Source organism: Hippoglossus stenolepis, chromosome 10, assembly GCF_022539355.2.
Source record: "Hippoglossus stenolepis isolate QCI-W04-F060 chromosome 10, HSTE1.2, whole genome shotgun sequence".
Lineage (NCBI taxonomy): Eukaryota > Metazoa > Chordata > Actinopteri > Pleuronectiformes > Pleuronectidae > Hippoglossus > Hippoglossus stenolepis.
The window spans coordinates 220,286-232,199 of record NC_061492.1 but is presented as its reverse complement, the minus strand read 5'-3'; the positions used below and the strand labels follow the sequence as shown (position 1 = coordinate 232,199).

The 11,914-nt window shown below is 50.0% G+C and overlaps 1 protein-coding gene across 3 annotated transcripts in view; it reads right to left on the bottom strand.

Moving 5' to 3' along the window:
• Positions 1-1,503: 1,503 nt before the first annotated feature.
• tyro3 (TYRO3 protein tyrosine kinase) overlaps positions 1,504-11,914 on the bottom strand; it is a 14,679-nt gene continuing 4,268 nt past the window's right edge. For 2 of the 3 annotated variants that reach the window (XM_035168756.2, XM_047341761.1), the window contains exons 4-19: positions 11,722-11,892; positions 8,729-8,815; positions 8,386-8,501; positions 8,134-8,314; positions 7,156-7,298; positions 6,848-6,986; positions 6,202-6,325; positions 5,846-5,937; positions 5,478-5,573; positions 5,316-5,396; positions 5,025-5,117; positions 4,830-4,951; positions 4,258-4,367; positions 3,103-3,262; positions 2,791-2,927; positions 1,504-2,699 (exon numbers count right to left, since the gene is read on the bottom strand). In XM_035168756.2, coding sequence (XP_035024647.1) covers positions 2,261-2,699; positions 2,791-2,927; positions 3,103-3,262; positions 4,258-4,367; positions 4,830-4,951; positions 5,025-5,117; positions 5,316-5,396; positions 5,478-5,573; positions 5,846-5,937; positions 6,202-6,325; positions 6,848-6,986; positions 7,156-7,298; positions 8,134-8,314; positions 8,386-8,501; positions 8,729-8,815; positions 11,722-11,892 — 2,291 coding nt within the window. In that variant the 3' untranslated portion in view covers positions 1,504-2,260. Of the gene's footprint in view, positions 2,700-2,790; positions 2,928-3,074; positions 3,263-4,257; positions 4,368-4,829; positions 4,952-5,024; positions 5,118-5,315; positions 5,397-5,477; positions 5,574-5,845; positions 5,938-6,201; positions 6,326-6,847; positions 6,987-7,155; positions 7,299-8,133; positions 8,315-8,385; positions 8,502-8,728; positions 8,816-11,721; positions 11,893-11,914 lie in introns of all 3 variants that reach the window. The other variant, XR_007033017.1, reaches the window with a different exon arrangement.

The following is an 11,914-nucleotide window of genomic DNA, read 5'->3' as shown; positions in this document are numbered from 1 at the left end:
GAGGAGTGGGGGGAGAGGAGAGAGAGAGAGGAGGAGGGAGGAGTGGGGGAGAGGTACAGAGAGAGAGAGGTACAGAGAGAGAGAGAGGGAGGGAGGAGTGGGGAGAGGTACAGAGAGAGAGAGGTACAGAGGGAGGGAGAGAGAGGTAGAGAGGGAGGAGGGGGGGAGAGGTACAGAGAGAGAGGGAGAGAGAGGGAGGAGGGGGAGAGAGAGGTAGAGAGGGAGGAGTGGGGGAGAGGTACAGAGAGAGAGAGGTACAGAGGAGGGGAGAGAGAGGTAGAGAGGGAGGAGTGGGGGAGAGGTACAGAGAGAGGGAGGGGAGGGAGGGGGAGAGAGAGGTACAGAGGGAGGAGTGGGGGAGAGGTACAGAGGGAGGGAGGGGGAGAGAGAGGTAGAGAGGGAGGAGTGGGGGAGAGGTACAGAGAGAGGAGGGAGGGGAGGGGGAGAGAGAGGTACAGAGGGAGGAGGGGGGGAGAGGTACAGAGGGAGGGGAGGGGGAGAGAGAGGTACAGAGGGAGGAGTGGGGGAGAGGTACAGAGAGAGAGGTACAGAGGGAGGGAGAGAGAGGTAGAGAGGGAGGAGTGGGGGAGAGGTACAGAGAGGGAGGAGGGAGAGGGAGAGGTACAGAGGGAGGGAGAGAGAGAGGTAGAGAGGGAGGAGTGGGGGAGAGGTACAGAGAGGGAGGAGGAGAGAGAGGGTACAGAGGAGGAGTGGGGGAGAGAGAGGTAGAGAGGGAGGAGTGGGGGGGAGGTACAGAGAGAGAGGTACAGAGGGAGGGGAGAGAGAGGGAGGAGTGGGGGAGAGAGGTAGAGAGGGAGGAGTGGGGGGAGAGGTACAGAGAGAGGGAGGGGAGGGGAGAGAGAGGTAGAGAGGGAGGAGTGGGGGAGAGGTACAGAGAGAGGGAGGTAGAGAGGGAGGAGTGGGGGAGAGGTACAGAGGTACAGAGAGAGAAAGAGGGAGGGAGGAGAGAGAGGTAGAGAGGGAGGAGTGGGGGAGAGAGAGGTAGAGAGGGAGGGGAGAGAGAGGTAGAGAGGGAGGAGTGGGGGAGAGGTACAGAGAGAGGGAGGAGGAGAGAGAGAGATCTTATAAATTGATTTTTTATTAACAAATTATATGTATGTAAAAATTCACATGTTCCTAAAATAAAAACAAATGAGAAATTTCGATTTATTTTCATTTGTTGACAGTTTTCTTAAATCTAACATAAAAAAATTAAACGAAGAAATAAACGGATATTACATCGTCATTATCGTCTCACTGAGAACGTGTCCGACTTCTCACACTTGTTCTAATGTCTTTTCTGGTTTGTTCACGTTTGCTCTCATGTTTGTTGTCGTGTTTGTTGTCGTGTAAATCTACGTGTTACCATGTGAGCAGACGCCCAGTTCTAAATGTGAATTAGATACTGACTGATGAACATCCAGTGTGTTTGTGTGAGTGTGTGTTCAGGAAGACTCCTCTGCAGTGGAGTCACTCTGTTGGAAACAATAAGCAACTAGAGTCGACATGACACAAAGAACTTTATTATCTACAATCTGGTGGACAGAGGTGAGGACATGACAACATGTGACACAACACGCCGTACCTTCATATCCCGTCATGCCGAGCAGTTAAATTCAAACAGCAGGTAGTTAACTTCATTTCAAAGAGTGAAACACGTTTACACATTATTCAGTGATATGTTAAAGAAAACCACTCCAGATCAGTCCAGTCCAGATGAATCCAGTCCGTTGGTCCCAGCCAGTCATTTAAATTTGATAAAAACAGTGAGTTGAGTCCGGTTCAGTTGAATCCGGTTCGGTCCCACAGTGACGTCACGTGTCGAGGTCGTTTCATGCGGACGAGTCAAACATGTTTGTATTAGAACATGTGGCCAAAAGTCTGTGGACAGAATGTGCTGCTGTAGTTTCTGTGGTCACATGATCACGTTTATCAATCCTCATCACAAGGTTCATTTAAATAAAACACGTACAGGCAGCGTGACCACTTCAAGGACACGACTAAAACAAAAAAACACGACTTTTCATGGTTAAAATGAAAAAATGAAATTTCTCTTCCTCACAAGAACTTCTATCTTTGTGGGAACTGGTTTAGATCTATTTTAATTAGTGTCCTACGTGTGTGAGTCCAAATTAAGTTTCTCCACCCGCCTGCTGCTGCTCAGAGCCACTAAGTGAGTGTCCCTCTCTGATCAGCTGACTGATGAGCTCAGGCACAGATCCAATCAGGTGAGAGGAGGAGGAGAGCTGTGATTGGTCAGTCAGACATTAATGACCACATCATCGTCATCTTCGTCCCTCACCTCCTCCTGTAACGTGTCCATCGACTCCCTCCTCCTCTCCCCTCCTCCCTCAGCATCCTCCTCCTCAGGGCCCCCGTGGGGCCCGATGATGTACCTGTAGTCTCCTCCGATGGCGAGCTCGGCCCCAGATGCCACCATCAGCCAGTGTTTCTCCTCGTCCCCCGCCCGCTGCTGCCAGGGGACGCTCCAGCTGGACGCTGCTGCCTCCCTCTCTCCTCCCCCTCTCTCCCTGCCTGGCTCCCCCTCCTCCCCCTCCAGGTTAACGTAGAGTAGAGGCTCCTTCTGTGGGGGGGCAGGGGACAAGCTGCGCCACAGCACCTCCAACTGGCCGACCAGATGTTGGAAACTGGGACGACACTTAGGAACCGGACTCCAGCAGCTGTGCATGATGTCATAACTCACCAACGAAGAAGAAAAGACACACTTAGTCGAGACGCTAACGCTAACCCTAACCCGAACAGATGATGAAGTGATGATGTCACACTCACATGTCGTTCCTACAGTCTGGAGGTTTCTTCAGTCGTTCACCTTTGATCAGAAACTCGTAGATCTCAGAGTTCTCCACCCCGGGGTAAGGTGTCTGACCACGAGTCATGATCTCCCACATCGTTACGCCGAACGCCCACTGAAACACACACAGATGGTGCGTAACGCTGATAAACTACATCACACCAGTATCATCATACAGGGGTTATACACATAACTATTTCATTAAAATGAGTAATGTTACAATTTTTACCGTGTGTGTGTGTACGTACGTGTGTGTACATACGTGTGTGTGTGTGTGTGTGTGTACACACCACGTCGCTCTGTGTGGTGTACAGGTTGTCAGCCAGACTTTCCAGAGCGATCCACTTCACCGGCAGTTTGGAGACGGAGCCTTGTCTGTAATAATCTCCACTGTAGATTTTCTTTGAGAGACCGAAGTCTGCGACACACACCATCAAGTTCTCATCCAGCCTGACACACACACACACACACACACACACACACACACACACACACACACACACACACACACACACACACACACACACACACACACACACACACACACACACACACACACACACACACACACACACACACACACACACACACACACATTATACTTTTTCTTGACAGTTTACATATACAATGGTAATTTCTAAACTAGGGCTTAGTATCACAGCTGATTTCCCAAATCGATTCGATTCTAATTATTCTGATAAATAATATTGTCATCATTTTGAAACAATTTCATAGCATTGAAATAATGATAATATTAGAGCATAATCCTGCACGTCCACCCTTCCAAAGAGCAATGAACTTTGAATTCTTAAGAATATTCAGTCTGACATTTGAATTAGAATTACTATAATTTTCTCAAATAAAACAAATAAAATAAACCACACAACCCAGACAATAAATAAAATGGACTTAACAAAAGATGGTCTTAAATAAATATTAAAACAGGGTTAATGTAACCAGCTGTAAACAGGAGGGTTATGTTTTAGATCATAATGTGTTTAAATACATGTCTCAAACAAACACAAAGTAAACATCAGTTAAAGTGAGCTCAGGTCAGTGAATGTGGAGGACGACACTCAGACACGATACAAACCAACTGCTGCTTCTGCTCTGATCCTGAAGCAGCGGAGCTGATCGTCATGGTAACCCTGTATTCACACTTATTGTTGCCACTGTTCAACATTTACCTCTTCATTCAAGATAAGTTCTTCTCTCTCATCTGCGCCTCACTCTGTTTGTGTGAGTGTAAACTCCGCCTCGCTCCCCAACTCGCTTTAATGCACAGCTGAAACCTGATAACATCATTTATTTTCTGGCTGTATATAACCTGTAGCTGTACGTAACCTCTGGCTGTATATAACCTCTGGCTGTATATAACCTATATAGCATAGGTCAAAGCAGTGTTTGAGTGAATTTGCAGCAAGCTGATTGGTGGACACACTCACATGCAGTTTCTGGCGGCGAGGTCTCTGTGGATGATGTTCCTGCTGCTCAGGTACTCCATCCCCCGAGAGATGTCCAACATGAACTGCACCAGTGTCTGCAGGGACAGGTCCTGATGGAGGGGGCAGGAGGACGAGGTCAGGACAGACATCACTTGTATAAACTCAAAAATGATACAATCATTTTGACATGATTGTATCATTAAAGCTCCACAAACATCCAACACATGTAACCAATCATTCTCCTCAATCTGAAGCCAAGACATCTGGATCCCCTCCTAGTGGTAGATAAGTCACATCTTTTAACGCAGTCACCTTAATATGTGTCTTAAGGGGTGTGGTCTGCAGGTGGGGGTGTGGTCTATACGTGAGGGTGTGGTATACATGCAGGGGTGTGGTCCAAAGGTGAGGGTGTGGTCTATAAGTGAGGGTGTGGTCTGAAGGTGAGGGTGTGGTCTATAAGTGAGGGTGTGGTATGTGTGTAGGGGTGTGGTCTGAAGGTGAGGGTGTGGTCTATAAGTGAGGGTGTGGTATGTGTGTAGGGGTGTGGTCTGAAGGTGAGGGTGTGGTCTTACAAACGGCTGCTCTCCCAGTCTGGACAGCAGCAGGAAGGTGTGCAGGTCTCCATGTTTCATAAACGGAAGAACCACCATCGGGATGGGTAGACGCTGACCTCGACGCCGGTGAAGACTCACTCCTAATAGACAGGACTATCAATCAAAGCTGCTGACCTTTGACCCCTGATTCACATGCCTGTGTGTGTGTCTTACCAATGAGCTGGATGACGTTGGGGTGATGGAAGTCCTTCATGTTGGCCGCCTCCTTCAGACACTGCTCGATGTCACCTGACGAGGTGATGTCAGCTGGGGGACCACACACGCGCACACACACACACACACACACACACACACACACACACACACACACACACACACACACACACACACACACACACACACACACACACACACACACACACACACACACACACACACACACTTCAAACACTTTTCGTCCCAACAAGTCATCACAAACCCAGAGAAGACGGAGGTCTCACTCACATTTGAGGACTTTGACAGCCACTTTCTGGACAGACGTGTCCTCTGCCTTCAGGAAGGCCTCACGCACCGAGCCAAACTCACCTGCACAGGTACACACACACTTGGACCTGTGAGTATCTGACTTCTACTGTTGTGTTTGTTGTGTACAGAATGTTGTGTTACCTTTCCCCAGCATGTGTCCCAGTGTGATCAGCCTCTCTGGAATCAGGACATCCTGCAGTTTATTCTTCAGGTCATTGTTTATTCCCAGACTGTCCACTGGAGGGAGACACACATACACGACTGTAGATTCAGTGAAAGTTGTTTCAGGTGAACTTCACCTTGAATTTTTACACAGATATAACAACAGGTCTCACACTGACGCCATGTGACATCACAGCTGCTGTGACATGTGGAAGACAGACTCACGTTTCCACCTCTATACTCAGGCAGATGATGTGATTGGCTGACGAGCAGCAGGTGAACACAAACCCGTTTGGTGAAGGTGTTTGTGTTGAGTGTAAACAGACTGAAGGTTAGAAACGACTCACGTGTCGACTCGGGCACAGCACAGTTTCTGCTGAAGGAGCGAGCGGCGGTGAAGGAGACAGAGCTCTCGGCACCTGGAGGCTTCAACGCCCACCTGAGGGCCGACACACACACACACACACACACACACACACACACACACACACACACACACACACACACACACACACACACACACACACACACACACACACACACACACACACACACACACTTTCCCTTTTGTTAGCAGGCCACACACTTACACACACAGGTTAACTCCTTCCCCCCTCTGTGGCTCTGAGCCCATTGGTTCCTACTGAAGACGTACATCTTTAAAACAAAAAGGTAAATTAACATCTGTTCCAGAGCGTCCTACCCAAACTGTGTCTCCTTCCCCCGGCGGCGAGCGAGGATGGCGAGCAGCAGACCCACCACGGTGGCCACAAACAGACAGAGCAAGAGGCCGACCCACATGTGACTCCGCTGGACCTGGAACTGCACTGAGGGACCAGCAGGGAATCAATAAGTCAACAATGACATTTCTCCTGTTTTATCATAAATAAACATACGTGTGTGGGATGCATGAAATGCAGTTTTACCCACGGACTCTTAGTTGATCCGCAAGTCAGGTGGGTAGGTTGGTAAAAACTGACATTTCTGATTAATAGCGGATCCAATTAGATGGGTCAGAGGACAATTAGTTTTCCTTTTAGCAGAAACATGGCCGCTCATTCCCACGGCTGCAGCACTTTGCAAAGAGACTCTTGTGCATTCCTGCAATGAGCGCTGCGAGTGAGCGCTCATTGCAACCAGTCACATCATCGAGGCGGAGTCACTGAAATCCTGGCACAGTGGCTGTTACTTTATTTTTGTAATGTTCATGATGCAGATCTCTAATTATGAGAAAATAATTCCTTCCTGATGGGTGGATAAGTCAAGCGTACGTGCAGATTAGGATGGCATCAGAGCAACTGTAATAAATAAATATAAACACATACACACAAAAAAACGGTGTAGTGTACCTGAGGCCGGCAGCACCAGGACTGGGTGACTCCAGGGTCCACAACCCACTGAGGTGCAGGCCGACACCTGGAAGGAGGCATTAAGGAACCGACCTCCGCCTGAGAGCTGAGCCCAGTTCTCCTTAAACAGCAGAGGCTCCTGAAAACACACAGCAAGACATGAGACACCAGGACCAGGTCTAGATCCAGGACCAGGTCCACTCACTGGGCTTGCCGTCAGGTAAGTAAATGCTGAGTGGTCATCATTAACTGACAGAAGTTGGTAACAGTGATTTTTCAGCTTTAACCAATCAGAAGACGACTCTCACCTGATGTTCTCCCCCCAGAATCCACTGCACCTTGTAGGCAAGCAGGTTCCCCTGCAGCTCGTCCTCCTGAAGCATCGCCCAGTTCAGACTCAGCTGCTGCTCCGACAGGTCAAAGGTCAGGTTCCTTGGGGCTGCAGAGGGAACTGCACACAGGTCATACAGTCGTAAGATAAGTGACATCACAGGAAAATGTCCAGCTGTGACGTAACAGTGATGTCATCAAGCTACTGCTGATATCAGATTAGTGATATCTGATGTTTCCATGGTAACCAGGATAGACCTGTTACCAAGGAAACAACCAATGGGGATTTAACATACAAGAAATTCACCAGTTGATCACAGCGACCTCATTAAAAACAACCCTTGCCGCTGTGCCCCCGCTAAAAAAGAAGAAAGTAAACCAGGGAGATTAGCTCCATGGTTTGATTCTCAAACACGTGTTTTAAAACATCACGGAAGCTGGAGAGGAAGTCAATATGATTTTCACCTGGCCTGGAAAGAAAGTCTGATAAATTACCAGAAAGCCAGAAGCTCCTATTATTCATTATTAATAGAAGAAAATAAGAACAACCCCAGGTTCCTCTTCAGCTCTGTAGCTGACAGAGAGTCACAGCTCAGCTGATCCATCTATTCCTCTGAGGAGCAATGATTTCATGAACTTCTTCACAAACTAAACACACACACACACACACACACACACACACACACACACACACACACACACACACACACACACACACACACACACACACACACACACACACACACACACACACACACACACACACACCTGTAGTGTTTAACTAACTTTACACTGATGACAACACGTTGCAGATGAGGGTTGATTAATGCTCACGGTCTCATGTGAACTTGACTGCGTCTCATCGCTCAAACCTCAGCTGAGGTCATGGTTGTTTTCAGGTGAATAAAAACTCAGGGACAGTTTGACGTGTTTAGGTGTGACATCACCTGTCTCACCTGACTCAGGTGTCTGGAAGTGCAGCCAGGGGGAGAAAGGAGACGCCCCCACCTCGTTCACACAGGAGACCCTCACACTGTAGTTGGAGTGACTCCTCACACCGGACAGGACGAGGAGGTGAGGAGGAACCAGAACCTTCTGCTGAGGGAGATCCCGCCTCCTAATGGACCGCCTCAACAGCTGAGGGGGAGGGTTATAGTTTATAACTTTCGGATCAGCTCACTCACAGAGAGTGTGTGTGGCTGTGTTACCTGGATGATGCAGGTGGACAGCTCAGAGTGACCTGTGAATACTGGTTTCCATGACAACGTGATGTTGTTGTCCACCATCCTCAGGACCTGGAGTTCGACCGGAGCAGCAGGCAACACTAAACCCCGCCCCCAAAGAGGTATGGTCCTATAAGAGCTGAGCGCGAGCAAACTGACAGGTCTGAACGACAGCTGATGTTCGGGCTGGAGGTCCGAGGCTACAGCCCCAAATCTTTTTAATTATATCTGTGTGGCGTTAACAGAAGCTAACAGACACTAAAAGAGGCTAATAGATGCTAACAGAGACTAACAGTGTTCTCGGGAGAACTCGCTGGTGTGAACTCACCTTTAATGTGAACTGTGCCGGTCCTGGACACTGAGATTCCTCTGGTGTTCTTTGCTTCACAGTAAAACTTGAAGCTGCTGTTTATTCCTGCAGAGGTCACAGGTCAAAGGTCAGAGTTTGACTGACATTAACACCAGTGTCACATCAGAAAACACCTGTTACGTGTTTCTCCTTCAGGGCCCTGAACTACGAAGCAGGATTTGTGGTCTTCAGGTTAACTTCAGGTTTAATTCAGAGTTTTCAGTCCTGTGAAAGTCGTTCCATTGTTATCAGGGTAAATCACCATGGTAACCTATGCTGAACAGCGAGTGAGAGTGTTGTGTGAGAGAGGTGACAGTGTGTAGAGGTGAGCGTGAATGTGTGGAGGTGGTGTGACAGGTGTGTGACAGTGAGTGAGAGTGTGTGTGTGTGCGTGTGAGAGAGTGTGCGTGACAGTGTGTGAGAGTGTGTGAGAGCGTGAGAGTGTGTGTGGGCGTGTGGACAGTGTGTGGACAGTGTGAGGCGTGAAGAGTGTGTGGCGGAGAGTGGGGTACAGTGGTGCAGAGAGTGTGAGAGTGTGTGAGGCGTGAGAGGTGTGTGTGTGAGAGAGTGTGTGTGTGTGACAGTGTGTGTGACAGTGTGGAGGCTGAGAGAGAGTGTGCGTGACAGTGTGGAGAGTTGAGAGCGTGAGAGTGTGTGTGTGGGAGAGTGTGTGTGTGTGTGACAGTGGACAGGTGGAGCGTGAGAGAGAGTGTGGGACAGTGTGTGAGAGTGTGAGAGCGTGAGAGTGTGTGCGTGTGAGAGAGTGTGTGTGGAGAGAGTGATGTGAGAGTGGTGAGAGCGTGAGAGGTGTGTGTGAGAGTGTGTGTGTGTGTGACAGTGTGTGTGACAGTGTGTGAGAGCGTGAGAGAGTTGTGGCGTACTGTGTGAGAGAGTGTGTGTGTGCGTGTGAGAGAGTGTGCGTGACAGTGTGTGAGAGTGTGTGAGAGCGTGAGAGTGTGTGTGTGTGCGTGTGAGAGTGTGTGTGTGTGTGTGAGAGTGTGTGACAGTGTGGAGAGCGTGAGAGAGTGTGTGTGTGAGAGTGTGCGGACAGTGTGGAGAGTGGGAGACGTGAGAGTGTGTGCGTGGAGAGAGTGTGTGGGCGTGAGAGTGTGTGCGTGTGAGAGAGTGTGTGTGCGTGTGAGAGAGTGTGCGTGGTGTGACAGTTGTGAGACAGTGAGAGAGTGTGTGAGAGCGTGAGAGTGTGTGTGTGTGAGAGAGTGTGTGTGTGCGTGTGAGAGAGTGTGCGTGTGTGTGACAGTGTGTGAGACAGTGTGAGAGAGTGTGTGAGAGCGTGAGAGTGTGTGTGTGTGAGAGAGTGTGTGTGTGCGTGTGAGAGAGTGTGCGTGTGTGTGACAGTGTGTGAGACAGTGTGAGAGAGTGGCGTGGTGACAGTGTGAGAGAGTGTGTGTGTGTGCGTGTGAGAGTGTGCGTGTGTGTGACAGTGTGTGAGACAGTGTGAGAGTGTGTGAGGCGTGAGAGTGTGTGTGTGAGAGAGGTGTGTGCGTGTGAGAGAGTGTGGGTGTGACAGTGTGTGAGACGTGTGAGAGAGTGTGCGTGTGTGAGAGTGTGAGAGAGAGTGAGAGTGTGAGAGAGTGTGTGTGTGGTGAGAGAGTGTGCGTGTGTGTGAGAGTGTGTGAGAGTGTGTGAGAGCGTGTGTGTGAGAGAGTGTGCGTGTGTGTGACAGTGTGTGAGACAGTGGAGAGAGTGTGTGAGGCGTTGTGAGAGAGTGTGCGTGTGTGTGACAGTGTGAGACAGTGTGAGAGAGGGAGAGGGAGAGAGGCGTGGTGTGACGTGTGAGAGCGTGAGAGTGTGTGTGTGAGAGAGTGCGTGTGTGTGACAGTGTGGAGAGTGTGTGAGGCGTGAGGTGTGTGTGTGCGTGGAGAGTGTGGTGTGTGTGCGTGTGAGACAGTTGGAGAGTGTGAGAGAGAGTGAGAGTGTGTGTGTGTGCGTGTGAGAGTGTGCGTGTGTGTGACAGTGTGTGAGACAGTGTGAGAGTGGGAGCGTGTGTGTGTGAGAGTGGCGTGTGTGTGACAGTGTGAGACAGAGAGAGTGAGCGTGAGAGTGTGTGTGGTGTGAGAGAGTGCGTGTGTGTGACAGTGTGAGACAGTGTGAGAGGTGTGCGTGTGTGAGCTGAGAGGTGTGTGTGTGTGGTGTGAGGTGTGTGTGTGACAGTGTGTGAGACAGTGGAGAGAGTGTGCGTGTGTGTGACAGTGTGTGAGACAGTGTGAGAGAGTGTGCGTGTGTGAGAGTGTGCGTGTGAGGGTGTGTGTGTGGGTACGGGGGGACAGTGAGACAGTGGAAGAGTGTGAGAGAGTGTGGAGCGTGAGAGTGTGTGTGTGCGTGTGAGAGGTGTGCGGTGACAGTGTGAGAGGAGGGTAGCTGGTGTGTGCGTGAGAGTGTGTGTGTGGACAGTGTGGAGACAGTGTGAGAGATGTGCGTGTGTGGACAGTGTGAGACAGTGGAGAGAGGAAGGAGAGAGTGTGCGTGTGTGAGAGTGTGCGTGTGCGTGACAGTGTGTGAGACAGTGTGAGAGAGTGTGCGTGTGTGAGAGTGTGTGTGTGTGCGTGACAGTGTGTGAGACAGTGTGAGAGAGTGTGCGTGTGAGGTGTGTGTGTGTGCGTGACAGTGTGTGAGACAGGCGTGGTGAGAGTTGTGGAAGTGTGAGTGTGAGGCGGAGAGAGAGTGTGTGTGTGTGCGTGTGAGAGTGTGTGTGTGTGTGACAGTGTGTGAGACAGTGTGAGAGAGTGTGCGTGTGTGAGAGTGTGCGTGTGTGTGACAGTGTGTGAGACAGTGTGAGAGAGTGTGCGTGTGTGAGAGTGTGTTCATGTCCCTGAAAGCTGAAACTGGATGAGAGGGAGATTCGGGCAGAAATCTATAAAAATCAATAATGTTTCCCATAATGCACCTGGATGGTGAGCTGTCATGTTTTTGTCAACACCACACACACACTTTAAATCAGAAGATTGTCTCACCTTGGACATGGAGGACAGAGGGGGACAATCTGGCCTCTCCCTCCTGGACCCCCCCCAGCCACCACAGCACCTCTACTGGGTCGGGGGGGCCGACCGCCTCACAGGTGAGGTTGAAGGGCTCATTAGGGAATGTGGCCACATCCTGAGGTTCCTGGAGGAAGTGAGGAACACCTGCAGGAGGAAGAGGATGCAC